The sequence below is a fragment of the Lynx rufus genome, unplaced genomic scaffold (assembly GCF_022079265.1).
Source record: "Lynx rufus isolate CCGP_SWC_20201006 ecotype Redwood Valley unplaced genomic scaffold, mLynRuf1.p SCAF_4, whole genome shotgun sequence".
Lineage (NCBI taxonomy): Eukaryota > Metazoa > Chordata > Mammalia > Carnivora > Felidae > Lynx > Lynx rufus.
This window is the reverse complement of record NW_025814856.1, coordinates 82,988,763-83,005,773: the sequence shown is the minus strand read 5'-3', so window position 1 is coordinate 83,005,773 and position 17,011 is coordinate 82,988,763. Positions and strand designations below refer to the sequence as shown.

At 35.1% G+C, this 17,011-nt stretch overlaps 1 protein-coding gene across 6 annotated transcripts in view; it reads right to left on the bottom strand.

Moving 5' to 3' along the window:
- PHTF2 (putative homeodomain transcription factor 2) overlaps window positions 1-17,011 on the bottom strand; it is a 127,827-nt gene that overhangs the window by 14,768 nt on the left and 96,048 nt on the right. For 4 of the 6 annotated variants that reach the window (XM_047097380.1, XM_047097383.1, XM_047097381.1 and 1 more), the window contains 4 exons: window positions 15,464-15,650; window positions 13,549-13,704; window positions 7,753-7,971; window positions 1,209-1,337 (listed from right to left, as the gene is read on the bottom strand). In XM_047097380.1, the coding sequence (XP_046953336.1) occupies window positions 1,209-1,337; window positions 7,753-7,971; window positions 13,549-13,704; window positions 15,464-15,650 (691 nt within the window). Of the gene's footprint in view, window positions 1-1,208; window positions 1,338-7,752; window positions 7,972-13,548; window positions 13,705-15,463; window positions 15,651-17,011 lie in introns of those variants that run through there. The other 2 variants (XM_047097382.1, XM_047097385.1) reach the window with 2 other exon arrangements.

The window sequence follows — 17,011 nt, the reverse complement described above, 5'->3', positions numbered from 1 at the left end:
TAAACTTATTTGATAAATTTGCAATCTGTGTTTTCCTTCAAAGAGCTCAGTATACAAATGGATATCTCCTTAATACTTTAAAACCATTTTAAAAGAAAATGTGTTAGGGGGGGAAAGGGAGAATTATGAAAAAGGAAACTGGAAATTAAATAATGGGAAGTATAAGACTGGTAGGACTGGGAGGGATCTAGCTAACTTTCTATCATCATATTATACATTCTGGAAACAACCTGCTAGTTCACAGACAGCTAAGGTATGGAGCACCAACTACATCCACATCTCCAGAGATTCCTTAGGAGTATGTCATAGGATGGAAATCAATTTCTAGAGCAGTTACTTTAATTTCTGTCCTCCATAAAGTATGCATAATAGTTCTTACATAATGAACAATGCATGGAAATTTAGAAGTGTAAATAAAATTGGGGTGCCTGGGTGGCTCAGTCGATTAAGCTTCTGACTTCGGCTCAGGTCATGATCTCATGCTCTTGAGTTTGAGCCCGGAGTCTGGCTCTGTGCTGACAGTTCAGAGCCTGAAGCCTGCTTCAGATTCTGTGTTTCCTCTCTCTGCCCCTCCCTCGCTCACACTGTCTCTCTGTCTCTCAAAAATAAATAAACATTTTACAAAATTTTAAAAAAAGTCCAAGTTAAATCATGCCTACTTGCCCAAGAGGAATCAGATAAAATTTAAAAAGTAGTAATGATTTCATAAAAGACACAATTTCATAACTGAAATTAAAACCCATAGTATTTGTACTCTACCTCCTGAAACTACTCAAGACCTGTTACCTCTAGCTGCATTTACTTCTATATATTTAAGTGGGCAAGCAAGTATCAATATAAATATTCTATTTTGATTTTTTTAAATAATAAATGAAGCAGGAGGGAGGACACAGGAAAATAAGCCTTCATCAACACTTGTGTATGTCTAGCACAATTTGATCCATGGAAAGCAAAAGAAAGAATAACATAAAAGAAGAAAATTTTAAATTGCATCATCTGTTCTTGGTCAGAAGAATGAAAACACTAAAGCATGACGGTGGTTTGGTGACAAATCACTGTATAAATCACAAACAGGACCAAATACAAATACTTTTTTTTCATGTTGAAGAAATGAGATAAGTTGTAAACATAACATCCTAGTAATTATTTATTATATTAATAATTGCTGTCTTATTCTTGAACTAAAAGAATAATATTTAAGCACTCACTCTGTTCATTATCATTCCACTGATTTCAAGCACAGACATGTCTGCTTTCTTGCAGTCATTGCCTTCCCACACTATAGCACTTATTTTCTCTAATCCTGGGTGGGAATTATGGAGCCAGGGCAAATGACTCTATAAAAAATAAACAGAAACTGGTGAATACATTTATCACATTTCATAAATAAAACGTGTGTATATATATAAAATACACTAAAAAACAAATTGGTGAATGCATTATCATATTTTATAAAACAGAACATATATATGTCTGAACATGGGTATACCTGTATCTACATACAGCCAATTTCAAAGACACTAAAATTCTATCTTAACATTAATTAGCATATACATTGAACAGATGGCATAAAAATAACAGTTATAAAAATGTGTACATTAAGAACTTCCTCTAATAGGTGTTAGGCAAGCTACTATTCAAAAATCCTCTAAAATGTGTCAGCAAAAGCCCTTAGTTGTCAATTGTCTACATAGCTACTAATATAGTAGTGTTCAAAAACAAATGGATATCAAATTGCTCATATTATTGACTCTCCAACTTACGGTCGTTCAATACAAAGCACATGACAGCTAAGATTTAAACCTTTCTGAAAGACTAAACAGTGATACAATCTCATCCTGGAAGAGACTCTTCCTCATGCCCTTACCCTCATTATTTAATTTAGTTACTTTTCTGTATTTTAATCTAGCATTTCCCCAAAGGATTAACTTTTTTTGTTCCTTTGAGTATATATTGCAAATGGAAGCACATGATACTAAAAGTACTCTCTCAATGTTTCAAGAAATAGAAAAAGGCAAAAAAAAAAAAAAAAAAAAGAAAAATTGAAAGCCTTAATACAAAGCATCAGATGCTTAAGTTTGTTTTTTTTTGTTTGTTTTAGATAATTAAAATAATAAAACTTTGGGGTGCCTGGCTGGCTCAGTCAGAAGATGTGCCTCTTGCTATTGCGGTTGTGAGTATGAGCCCCACATTAGCTGTAGAGATTACTTAAAAATAAAATCTTTAGGGGCGCCTGGGTGGCTTAGTTGGTTAAGTGTCTGACTTCGGCTCAGGTCATGATCTCATGGTTCGTTGGTTTGAGTCCCGTGTTGGGCTCTGCACTGACAGCTTGAAGCCTGGAGCCTGCTTCAGATTCTGTCTCCGTCTCTCTCTGCCCCTCCCCCACTCACACTCTGTCTCCCTCTCTCTCAAAAACAGATAAAACATTAAAAAAATTTTTAAATAAAATCTTTAAATAAATAAGTAAATAAATAAATAAATAAATAAAACTTCAAAATAGGATGGTTGGGGATTAAAGACAGCAACAAAATTCAACACTAATCTTTACCTTATCAGATATTCATGAGAAGTTAAAACATTAAAAGATTAGACCCAAAATGGGATGAATTTACATTCAGTATTACTAACTTATTTTTATAACATATTTCATTAAAATAACTTCTAACAATGAGTAGAAGAATCTACTATAGTTATAGTTATTCTCTGAAGGACAGAAATGTGATTAAAATATGGTAAAGGTAAGTTTTTTGAAAACTTAAGGAATTATTTTCCTGTAGGGAGAATAAAATTGCATTGATTTGTTTTGATTAAAGATATAAAATAGTCATTAATAATACGTAAGAAAACAGATATGGGAAGTTATTATCATTCTGAATCGAACATTAATTTTCTGCATGTAAAGCTATATATACCAGGTTTACTACAAGCAGAATAAAAATTGATGAATAATTACAAGCAAACCGTAATGCCACTAGCCATATTATTAGCAAAGTTCTTTTACATTTAGTTTACTTGACTACGAAAAAGTTTTCTCTAAAAATTTATCTTTCCCAAAGATACGGTATTCAGTATTTTAATATACACTAACCATCATAGCATATATTTCACTATTGGAGAGCCTTCAAAACTGTTAAGACACTAGTTATTAACTATCCACTTAATTCCACAAAATATTCTAACTAGGATAAAAGTTATTTGCTTTCCACGGAAATTTAATCATTATGAAACAACATGGGCTCAAAGGCTAGGAAGAAGAGCTAGAAACTGAATGCAGAGTGTAAAGCCTGGAGAGACAAGATTTCAACCACTGATTTACAGGCTTCTAATCTTTTTAAACTCTCAGTCTGTTAACAGTGAATTAAAGCCTTCCCAATTACATGAAGCAAGGCATATCAAGGTCTATCTAGGACAGAAATAGGAATTCAAGAAGTTCACCCTCCAAAAGTATTCATTTTGCCCAGTCACCTTTGCAGTTACTTTACTTAGCATTTGATATCATCTTCCTATTTCTAGAAAGCCAACAAGTAGGAGAAAGAGAGCAACTAGAAACTGGTGAATTTAAAAAGAGTTAACTGGGGAAAAAAAAAAAAAAAAGAAAAACCCAACCCAACCCTGTATCTGTGTGTGTGAAATATATTCTGAAACCACAGTCTTGTTGCAACATGTGCTGTCTACAGTGTATGAAGAGCAGCAGTACATGAAATGCTTTTTCAGAAAGGCTCAAGGAAAACTGAATAATTCCATTTCATAATTTTATCATATAGGTTCTTCTTGGTATATTTTTCAGACTAAAATCTGGATCCTCATTCAAAATCTCAACTGCTTTGTTTCATGTTCATTCAAAACTGCCTGAAAACATTAACACTTAATTGGTACCATGTTTTATTTCAAGTAAATTCACCATGACAACCGCTTTACTGCAGTTTCTACCTGTGGGAACTGTACCCATTAAAATCTGGCTTCACCTACTGCAAAATGAATTTCACTTGAATATGGCCTCATACTTTATTATATACTCAGCCATGACTGGGGGAGAGAAGTTTTCTGCTGTAGAAATGTTTCAGTTACTATTTCCAAAGAAAATAAAACAAACAATAAAACAAAACTACAGATTTGGTGACATCCTGCCTAGAACACACAGATTCAGATGCTCATTGTTTCTTCGTAAGGAGGTATTTTTCAGTTTTTATGGTGGGCAGAAAACGGTCTTCCAAACCCAATACAGATCTTAGTCTAATAAGAAAAAACTGGTAGCTTTTCATTAAAGGGAACTAATTTCCATTACATGGCTACTATTAAAACTGAAGATATGAGCTCATTTTTTAGAAGCCTGAGAATAAGAAATGTGTGTAAAATCAAGTCTTTAATCCGCAAGCAAAACCAATGTAAGTCTGTGATACTGTGATTAATATGCAGAGTAGAACATTAAAAATTGTACCAAAAAGGAGCAGAGTAGTGGGATAGATTTAGGGCCAACTAATTCTGTACAGCATTCTTTAAAAACAATTTGGAATGCTTTGAAAAAACTGTATTTCCTTTCATTCATTTACTCAATTTTTGTTAAACACCTACTAAGTACCAAGCACTGTGTGATACAACTATGAGCAAAAGAACACACAGTCCCTGTTTCTATGCCTCTGATGGTGTCACTGGGAAAATAGCTCACAGGCATTTTCCTAAACTTCAATTCCAGCTCTCTGCCCAGTGACTTAGATGAATATCCAGGTGACTCATCCAACAACCTATTCTCATGGATTGTTTCTTATTTTTTGCTTCTTAAATTCCAAGGACCTTCAGCTACTCCCATGGCCATAGTCTGGGCCTTGTCAACACACTGAATTGCTCGACTTCTCATCTTACCAGGTCTCACAAACCTTCAATTCTAAAACACTTCTGAACACACCTATCCTTCAGTCTATCCCCTTCTTGGTTTCATTTTCTTCTCTGATATCTAACATTGTTTGGACTCTTAGCATTTCCATTATTTCATGGTCTCTCCTGTTCCTTGAATAACAACTATTTACTGAGCACCTACATTGTGTGACTTTGGGTGTGTTATTTAATTCTGAGCCTCAATTTTCTCATCTATGAAATAAATATATAACCATATATAAAAGATACACTACACTGTTGTAGGTTGTGAAAATCATATGACATAATGCTTCTAGATTACTATGCACAGTGCCTGGCATGTAGTGAATGTTTTTTAAATGTTTGCTTTATTGATTATCATAACTGTATTTCAGAGACTATCACACAACTGTGTGGATTGAGCAATCACAAATTCATGGTTTCAGATTCCATCTGGACCCTCAACAATATGGCAGTGTGACTCTTAATGTGTTCATTGGCTTGAATACATGCACAAACAAACTCTCTTCACTTTTCACAAATGATAACTATGAGCCGTCACCACCAATTCTATCATCTCACTTGTTGTTAACAGACCTCCTGGCCTCCTGCACTACATTAGGCAATAATCCTTTCATCATCTTACTAATTTTTCTCTGTGCACTTACTCCTCCTATTTCAGCAGAAGATGTGTTCCCCTTCCTATCAAAGGCAAAACTTCCTAATTATGGTTCCCCTCTAGAATCCTAAGAAATCTCATTCAACAACTTCTTCTCCTGTATCTCTTCAGTCCTTCCCTCCTGGGTTTCCCCTATGTACACAGGTGCTCAAAAATCTCACATCTTGGGGGGGTGGGGTGGGGTCAAAACATTCCCTCAATTCTATTTCTCCATCTTTTAACAATGTTTATGGCTTAATTTGTAGCCCAAAGTTTTAAATTTTAGGATATATGAATTATTGATTGCCTCATTTTGATATTTGAATGTGTTTCTTGTGTTCTTCTTTAAAAAATTCTTCTCTTACCAAAAGTAACAAAGATTTTTCTCCTATATTTTCTTGTAAACATTTTAAGGTTTTGTTTCTTCACATTTAGGAACTATCTGGAATATATTTTTGTATATGAATAATCATTTGATCTATAACTATATACTGAAGAGTTCATTCTTCTCCCAATGGTTGTAATGCCACTTACGTCATATATTAGAGATCCATGTAACATGCACTACTTTAGGGTTTTTTATTCTGTCCCATTGGTCTGTTTGTTTATACACTGCCTTGGTCTGCTTGGGCTGATATAAGAAAATACCACAGAATTTCTATGGCTTAGAAACAACAGAAGTCTATTTCTCACAATTCTGGAGGCTCGAAGTCCAAGATCAAGGTGCTGGCAGTTTTGGTGTCTGAGAGATCCCACTTCCTGGCTCAGAGACTGCCCTCTTTTTGCTGTAACCTCATAATGGTAGAAGGGGCAAGGGAGCTCTCTGGGGTCTCTTTCATAGTGCACTCTACATATTCATGAGGGCTCCACCCATATAACCTAATCACCTCCTAAAGGCCCTATCTCCAAATACCATCACCTTGGGCTTTAGGTTTCACCAAAGGAACTGGTGAGTGGGTGGGGGAGGGCATAAACATTCAGTCTATAGCAGACGCCCATAGCATACTATCTTTATTACTATATGTACTTTCTAAGTAAGTTTTTATATCCGGTAGGGAAAGTCTCCCTGTTGTTCTTCAAAACTGCTTCAGTTATTCTTGACATTTTGCTCTTCAATGTGGACTTTAAATCAGTCTAAGTTCAACCAGACAGACAAACAAACATAACTGGTGGAATTTTGATAGAAAAAGCAGTGATAATGGACATCTCTGAGTGTTTCTGCCTTTAATAGAAACACTTCTAAAATCTCATCATTATAGGTTTTTAGAAGCTATAGCTCTTTGATAGCTACCTTTTAGTGGATTAAGGAAGTTCCCTTCTACCTCTAATTTTCTAAGAGTTTAGTTGTTGGTTTTATTTTTAGGATTTGATGAAAAGTTAAATAAGAGAAAGAAGAGGAAGAGTGAAAATTTTAAATAACCACCATGTTTCTGGACTGGTGAGTGGATGGATGGAGATGTCACTCACTAAGATTTTGAGTCCCAGAAGAAAAACAGATTTATAAGGGAAGATGGGGTGTTTGGTTAAATTTGAGATACTGGTGGAACATTCAAAAGAAGATATGCTGTAGAGGTGTGCTGTCCAATATGGTACCCTATTCACATGTGGCTATTCAGTACTTGAAGTGGCTAGTCTAAATAAGTTGTGCCTGTCAGGGCTTACAATAGATTTTGAAGACTTAGTATAAAAAAAGGAAAGTATTTCATTAGTATTTTTCACATTGGTTGTAAGTTGAAGTGAAAATATTTTGAATATACTGAGCTAAGTAAAACATATTAAAATTAATTTCACCTTTTTAAACATTTTAAATGAGACTACCTGAAAATTTAAAATTACATATGTGATTCTCATTATATGGGCTCTTGGGAGATATAAATCTGGTATTGAGATATAGATTTGTGAATTACAACCTTATAGGTGGAGTTAAGGCCATGAGTGCTGGTCTGACCATGAAGTATGCTGAGGGAGAAAAGGACTAATGCATCTAAAACACAATTTGACTTACAAAACTCCATTTACCAACAACCTCTCAGTAGCAACGTCAGAGACACAACCATAATATAAATACTGAGATTCTATGTTCCAATGAAGCCAGACTACAGCTCACATAAAAAGGAAAAAAAAAAATCACAGGAATATTACTTTAATTGAATGTAAGCTTTTTCTTTACCTCTACAAAATTTGTACATACATTCAAAAAAGCTGGACTGAGAGCCCCAAATAACCCAATGCTGTAAACTAACCTGATGAAAAGGGTCGTCTCTATATTCTTTTTTCACACTTGGATTAATTTGAGGATTTTCCATATCTGTCTCACTGGTACAAGATGACCGGCACTCTGCACAGTGTAACAAGTCTTCCCATAATACATCTTCTGTTTCAGATTCTGGCCTTGTACTCTCAGAATCCTGTCTGGAACTTGAACAGCGAGAGCTGCAACTAGTACCCGATTTAGGGGCATCCTGAAATCAAGATATTCTTTGACATTAATACAATTTATGTACCCTTTCCAAATCAAAGGATTCTATCAGAACCATACTTTGCTACTTTTTGCTGCAATGACAAGTACACTGTCAAATGACAGTGAAATAGAGAGCAAAACATTAAAGATATATATTAGTGTTTAAGGAGTAACAGAATTTTCTTATTATCAAAATCTATTTGATTTCACATCTCAGCTCAAGTGTTATTTTGCATGCAAAGGTTGTGCTTGTTTTCTCTTAAATTTTTATACAAAGTTCAGAATTCAGGCAAGCAAAGACCAGCCTAAGTTCATATGAACTGTATGGTCAATGAATATTAACCAACTTTAACTGATGTCTTTAACGTATTTTGAGTATTAAGAGTATTTTCTTACTCTCATTTTTTTTTTTTTTAGCAACAGTGGATCTCATGTACCTACTGTTTTTGTTTTTCAAACAGAAGTTCAAGAAACTGATGTAAAACTGGTAAATAATCTATACCAGGAAGATAACTACCAACTCATGTTTTTGAGGTCATCTATGGTACAAAAGTGAAACCTAAAAGGTAGAAGTTACATAATTTCTAATCAGTTTACTTCTTTTCCTAGGAGTTGTTATTGTACAAAATAAATATTCTGAGTAAAAGTTTGATTTAATAATTGAAAACGGAGTGCCTGAGTAGCTCAGTTGGTTAAGCATCTGACTCTTGGTTTTGGCTCCAGTCATGACCTTATGGTTTGTGAGATGGAGCCCCACATTGGGCTCTGCACTGACAGTGCGAAGCCTGCTTGGGATTTTTTCTCTTCCTCTCTCTCTGCCCCTCTCCTGCTCATATTCTCTCTCTCTCAAAATAAATAAGCTTAAAAAACAATTCAAAATAACTTTTACTGAATAAAGAATGGTAATCCTTACAGCCAAGTATGCTGAAATTTTCACATTTATTTTTAGCTATCCTATGTCGTCACTAAGACTGTCAATTTAACCTTTAAAATGTTTTATGTGTATCTCTTTCTCCTTCTCATGCTATCACCAGCTTTTATTATCTACACTTTGTTTGCTATAAAGAGGCTCCTAACTGACCCCTATCCGAAAGGCCTTCCCCATTTTCCAGATTAATCTTCCAAAAGTGCAGCTTTTTTCCATTCCTCTGACCAAAGTCCTTCTGTGACTTCATACTGCTCTCCTGGATAAAGTTCAAATTCCTTCACCAGCATGATTGTCTTCAAATGTGCTATTCTTTGGACTTTGGTTCTCCACTTGTCCCTACCACAACCTCTCCTCCAGTGACAAGGGGCTACTCCCCAGCCCCTAAACCTGTTTGTTCTTTGCCACTCTAGTCTCTAATTATGTTCCTACCTTGTATCCTACTCTCCTTTACAACCTACTCAACCAAGCATCTGGAAAATGCCATCTGTATCCCTTTCTAGGTGGCTTACCTTGTTTCTGACCCTTAGTTTAGTCTTCTACCAAGGGGGAATAAAACCACCTATTCTTAATTAAAGAGACACTGAAAATTAAATGAGCACTGTAGCTTTTAAGAAAAACCAGGTACAAAGCAGGGGCTCCACAAATGTTAGTTCTGGAGCCTTCTATTTTTAAAAAAAATTTTTTTTTTTAATGTTTATTGATTTTTGAGACAGAGAGAGACAGAGCATGAACAGGGGTGGGTCAGAGAGAGAGAGGGAGGGAGGGAGACACAGAATATGAAACAGGCTCCAGGCTCTGAGCTGTCAGCACAGAGCCTGATGCGGGGCTCGAACCCACGAACTGTGTGATCATGACCTGAGCCGAAGTTGGACGCTTAACCGACTGAGCCACCCAGGCGCCCCTGGAGCCTTCTATTTAGAGTGATCCCTTTGTCCCTGAAGTGAGGTATTATTATTTATTTTCATGACAATAAATTTTACATTCCTATTCAGCATCTATAATATTGTCTGTTATTAAATGTTCATGTACTTCATATTCTCAAATAAGTCATAAGTCTCAATTACACTGTAAGTCAATGAAAGACAAAAACCATTTTTTTGCCACCCTCACCACAAGTTAACAAAATATCTTGAATGAATGAGACAGGTTATTGATAATTAATTTACTGATATTAGAATGGAGCACCATGAAAACACATTTAGTGTGCTGATTACGGATCTGTGGGAGAATTATATGTTTGAAGGAGAAGTAAAAGTGTTTTGAAAGAGTTGAGCAGGAAAGTAAGTAAAGAAATCAAAATAAAAAAATACAGAAAGAAAAAAGGTAAAAATCAGTCTGCTTTGTCTTATAAAAAGCACTCCAAAAATATATGATTCACTAATGCCAACCAGAATACTTGAAGCATAAGCAGTTTTCATTACAACTGTTTTCGTTAGCTAGCAAGGCACAGAATGCATTAGGAAACCAGTAATGGCTAGTTTAAATTTTTTGATAAAACTAGCTAATTATCTATCATTAATTTCTGATGTAGATTTGCTAATCAGATACAGAAATGAGTAACAGGATTAAAACCCTGATGATTATTTAACTGAAACTAATGGGTGATTTTAGGGATAAGAAAATATCTCTAATTCTTTACAGATGCATTTTGCCAAATACTGATTAATAAGTGGGCTACTTTACAAATGTAAAATCTAAAAATTATGGTCTATAACTGATTACATGCCAAACAGAATTTTGCCTGCAATATTTAGGTGATTAATGGCCACTTTGGATTCCGCTACAAATTGCTGAATAAGGGCTAAAAATTAGAAATTTCTGAATTGAAGAAGACAGCTCAAGTTAATAGCTCATTTAATTTGGTTTGCTCTGCTCATTTTAAATCATTTTAGACATTTAGCTAAAACTGAGCATATAATCAAATTAAGGGGAGAAAAAATATTTATTATAAATGCTTTGTGCCAGGCAATTGTGCAAATCTTATTTAATCCTAACAATCCAATGAGGCTTGTCTCTCTCCACTGTACAAAGGCAGAAACTGAGACTCAGAGAAGTTAAATAACTTTTCCAAAGTCACTTAAATATTCTGAGTCCAAGCCCACAGTTTCTTTATTATGACTGCCATCAAAACTGAAACCTAATTTTCAATAGGGAATAAAAACTGAAAGGTATTTGTAGAGTTAAACAAAGCAGGATGGGGCAGGCAACTGGGCAAATGCCTAAAAGAAGGTATCAATTCCACAGGGCATCCCCTATGCCAGATAATCAAGTAACTCTACCACCATCTTCCCAACAGGAGACTAGAAGAAGACAACCAGATAATACATAGTGGATAGTAGAAAAAGGCAAGAAACTGGGGCAGGAGTGGGGGTGGGAGAGTTGAGGGGTGGGAGGAAAGAAGTTAAGTGAAAGTCTACATACTGAATGACAAGACCACCTCATTCCCAATCTCCTTGATGCCAAACATTACGGCAGCCTAATATAATACCTACCACCCTATACCACCAAAGATTGGATGATTCTTCCTGAAAAACTAAAATCCCCTAAAAAAGTGTATCTATAGATATTGACATTCGAGAGCCTTATAACAAATGGCTGTATCCCTAACCACTCATTTTATAGTGAAGACCACCAGTTCCACCCAAGCACAAAGTGCTTCCCAAAATGATTCCTTTGTGCCTCACCCTGAAAGAAAAAAATATCACCAGTAATTTGAAAAGAACAGAATAATATATACATAAAGAAGTAAAACAATATTACAACACTATGGCTATCTGTCTCAATTTTACTTATTCAAAGGAGGTTTCGTTTTGCTGTTTGTTTTTTTAATGTTTGTTTGTTTTTAAGAGAGAGAGAGAGAAAAAGAGTGCAAATGGGGGAGGTGCAGAGAGAGCAGGAGACACAGAATCCAAAGCAGGCTCCAGGCTCTGAGCTGTCAGCACAGAGCCAGATGCAGGGCTCAAACTCACAAGCCATGAGATCATGACCTGAGCCAAAATCAGATGCTTAACCAACTGAGCCACCCAGGCGCCCTTGTTTTGCTTTTTTAAAATACCCTGTGAGGTTGATTTGAGAGTCAAAATTTTCTCGAACTGAAATGTAGTTTTTAAAGAGATTTTTTTTTGTTTAATTTTGAGAGAGAGAGAGAGAGAGACAGCCCAAGCGGAAGAGGGGCAAAGAGAGAGGGAGACAGAGGATCTGAAGCTGGCTCCATGCTAACAGCAGAGTCCAATGCTGAGCTCAAATTCATGAACTGCAAGATCATGACCTGAGCCAAAGTCAGATGCTCAACCGAATGAGCCATCCCAGTGCCCCTGAAATGCAGTTTTTAAAATATGTTCTAGTCTAAAGCTCCTCACTTTACAGATAAAGAATCTGAAGACAAGATTTTATTTTTAGGTAATCTTTTACATCATTAAACAAAGATTGAAAACAATCAATGCCGATTTGCTACTTATCAGCCTTATTTAACCTGAAACCTGGAAGATTTTAAGCAACATATTTATTTAAAAGTTAAGATCAGTAGAATATTGTTCTGCCCTTCAAGAATCTCAATAGTTCAAAATATAGCTGCAAATCAAGAAGAGCAAAGATTATGGGGTGAAAACAGTACCTCCAAAGCCAAATAATTTATTCTCTTAGAGAGTGGAGACCTCTTTCTGTAAGAGGTCCTGAAATCCGTTCTAGTACCAACTGACTTCTAACGATACCTAGTGTAACACTGAGAAATTAGCGAGACTGAATTTCACAAGTATATCAGATGATCCAGGTGAACAGGTGATCCAGGTGAGCAGACACACTGGCATTAGTGTCTGCCTAATGGCAGCCACTGAGAGAAGAAACATAGCCACAGTCACCAGCAAGATTAAACAGAGCTACAACCACAGAGAAGAATGTACAAACAAGTAACTCTTCTAAGCTTAAAACAATCAAGGTATTCACACTCACAGCAAGCATAATATATTATTTTTCAAAAGTATAGCCCTAAATCATCCAGGAAAAAATTCTAATATAGTCTAAAAAGAGGAGAAGGCAATGTTTATCAAAAAGTGACACAAGTGACATCTGCCTTGAAGTCAGGTAATGAAGTTTTCTGTCCTTAGAATAAAAACTAAAAATACAATTGAATGAAATTCTTTTTCTATTTAAATAGTTTCAAGAGATGTGAAAAAGTTGGAAAAGGGTTTAGAGAAAACCAAATATTAATAAAGAAAGAATCAAAGAAGAAAAAATAATTGAATTTTATACTATAGGAAACTCAATAACTAGTAACAGTAACATGAAAGTCATTTGGAATGATAACTCTACTATAATCAAGAAGCTATAAAGCCTTTCGTACTGTGAAAAAGACTAACACAGGCGTTCACAGATTCTCTCTCTAGGATGGTTGTCTTTAAAAGCAAACAATGAACTGAATGTATGAGAGTCTTTGGAGAAAATGCACAAAATGAGAACAAATGTGTAGCTATCTATCATGTGTGGAATACACAAATCCAAAACTGCTACTCTATAAACCCAGGTCATATAACAAGGTATTCATACTGATGGGATATATTTATTTCAGTAATTTTATTCAATTGTTGAAAGAAGCTGTAAATTAGTAACATATAAGTAAGTATGTATACATATACATAAGGACAAAGTATATACCTCATTAGGGTAATGTTTCTTATAATGGTGTGATTTTCTGTTTCGAAGAATGCTCTCAGAAGTCCTGTCCACATGACGGCGTAACGGATATCCTGTTTCAGGGCCTTCTTCACTGGAGACTTCATCAGAAACATTTGTTATTGTCCTTTGAGTATCCTAAGTTGAGAGTACAGAAGAGACTTATTGGTAGTTTATGACTGAATTTGTTACTTTAAAACTGTAAGAGTTTAAATTATACATACATACACATATGTCTTCAAAAACCTCAAAGTGATTGATTAGTATTACCTGATTTTCTTTAAAAATGTCTTAAGTTAGTGACTATACTGTTATTTCAATTTTAAGAGTAATTCAACAGCTATTTGTCAAATACTGTCCTATAAAATTTCTGCTCACAAAAGGATGAGAAATAGATTCGAAAATTAAGAAATATAAAATAGGATAAAAGAAGAACAGAGACCATTTTTTCAAAAGGAACTGAGAAAACCGAGATGAACTTATTATACTATTTCTACAAACCCAAAATGCGGTCAGTTATAAGCCTGACCTGGTTTAATAATGGCTTATGAGGCAGGGGGAAGTGAATGGCAGTTGTATGTATGTGCATATCAGACAGACAACGTTATGTCCATACCAATTTGTAAGAGACATCCAGAGTTTGGAAATTCTGAAACTGGGAGACTCCAGAGCTTTAGTTTTGATTTTCTCAATAAACTCATATAACTTTAGTAGGTAATACATAGCTAAAAATGTGTTTGAAAGCGGCAGGACTAAAAACTTATCTGGTGAATGATGATAGTGATGTGAAGCTCACAGTATTAAAGAGCTAGATGCTTCCAAAATCTAAAATCAGAGTAAGGGACTCTATTTCACTGCACCCCATGGTATTTATTGTATGCTACTGGTACTGAAAATACATGTATTGTCAAGTGGTAACACATATTTCACTCAAAACCCAAAGAACCAACATAAATGTTCATGCTCACATTCTATATGTAACAGAAGCAAACATCTTTTAATTTGGCCATACTGTTTTATTGTAACAGTTTTTTAAAGAAAAAATTACTTAACAAAAAAAACTGAAAGAAACAAAGAGATATATAATATTACAATAGGCTTTGTTACAGTAAATGCTGGATTTCTTTATTATTTTGGAAAAGTAAACAAACAATTGCTATCCTTAACAAATGTCATCAATAAGAATTTTTTTTCAAATTAAAAACAAAACAAAACGAAACAAAACAAAACAGAACAAATGTGCTGACACCAAAGGTAATGAAATGAAAAACAGGTAATATTTTCTTATGGAGAACATGGATGGAAAGCCACATTCCTAGTTCAGTTTCTAAAATAATTTAAATGTTCCATTCAAAACAAATTCTCACACACACAGAGAAATGAAGAAAGAGAAGGTAGGTTTAACAAACATCAGTTATAAATTATAAAGTGCTTTAACATTTAAAATTTTTTTTCATGTTTTTTAATTTATTTTTGAGACAGAGACAGAACATGAGCAGGGGAGGGGCAGAGAGAGAGGGAGACACAGAATCTGAAACAGGCTCCAGGCTCTGAGCTGTCAGCACAGAGCCCAACGCGGGGCTCGAACTCACAGACTGTGAGATCATGACCTGAGCTGAAGTCAGACGCCCAACCGACTGAGCCACTGAGGCAACCCCAAGTGCTTTAACATTTTGGAAAAATTGGAGCCATCAATCAATTCAGAAGGTACCAAGTTACACTAGCAATCAAATTTAATCAAGTAACTTTATTTTCAGCTTTATCAGTGTGATTTGTAAAGGCTACAGAATAAATTCTGGAAAAAATACATACTTCAAAGGTGATTCCAATGTCTAAGTCACTTTCCATCAGCTGATAAAAGATCACACAAACAAACAATTTTAAAAATCACACTTACTTTGCTGGAAATGTTCCTCAGTGTTCCTGTGTGCCATGTTGTCTCTTCTGGTCCAACAGTTTCACACTGAGGTTCATGGCTTTGTATTCCCTCCTCACTGCTTTTAACAGTTTTTTTCCCTTCAAGGGATACATAGCCATTGTCAGTCTCAGTTGATTTATCAATTGAATTCTTCGCTTTCTTTGATCTAAAAAGAAGAAATTGTAGAAGCATGTTATGTAGACCTAGCTTATTTTCATGGGTTACTGATAGAAATTATGCCCTGTTAAAAATTAAATCTGGTAGTTATTTTTCAGAATTTTAATGGCTATCTTATTTTTTACAATAAATAATTTAGAAATAGAATACCTATCATAAAAAGTAAGTCAATAATTGTCAATCAATGTCCTAATTTAGCTTACTTGATTGGTTTTGAGGTCTTAACAAATATCAATTCTAAGAGACATGCCCTAACTTATCAAATGATTCTTGATTAAAATCACTTGGTCTTTGTGAAAAATCTATGATCAAAATTTTGCCCTTTTTATTACAGTTAATAATATATTTTAAAGTTTTATTTAAAAACTGTTGCTAAGGGTCCTTGGGTGGTTCAGTTAGTTAAGTGTCGACTCTTGATTTCAGCTTGGGTCATGATCTCAGGGTTGTGAGATCGAGCCCCAAGTTGGGCTTTGCACCGACAGCACAGAGACTGCTTGGGATTCTCTCTCTCCTTCTCTCTCTGCCCCTCCCCAACTTGCGAGTGCATGTGCTCTCTCTCAAAAAATAAACTTAAAAACAAAAAACAAAAAAACTGTTTCTATAATTATTAAATTGTGACTGGTGGTTTATCTTGGTTTTAACACTTTTGCTTACCCCAATACTTTACTATTAGTATATATAAATAAATATCTCTGATAAATTCATTGTAGTACACAAAGGAGCCGTATGACCTTTTGTAGCATAAAAATATGTGAAGAAAGGGAAAACTTTATAATACAAGTTTCTGGGCGCCTGGGTGGCTCAGTCAGTTAAGCATCTGACTTCGGCTCAGGTCATGATCTTGCAGTTCACAAGTTAGAGCCCCACATCGGGCTCTGTGCTGACAGCTCAGAGCCTGGAGCCTGTTTCAGATTCTGTGTCTCCCTCTCTCTCTCTGCCCCTCCCTCTGCTCTCTTTCTCTCTCTCTCTCTCTCAAAAGTAAATAAACATTTAAAAAAATTAGAAAGAAATATAAATAATGGAAGAAGTAGACGTGAACAACGCAAAGAAAATAAAGAAGTAACCTCTTTCACCCACTAGAAATACTCTGGAAAAAATATTAGCATCATGTAGCCATTAATTACCTAAAAGGCTACCACTGAAATTCTTCACTTATAGGAATTTAATTATTTTCAATACATAAAATACAACATGTAAAATAATAAACAAGACTTTTTGATTAACAGGCCAATGCTTGAGGAGTCTTTTTCAGAAACTCTCAGAGACTACAGAGGGTGAAAGAATAGCTATCCAAAAGAAATAGCAGAAATATAGTGGAAGTCCCACACAAAATTAAAATGTGCTCAATGC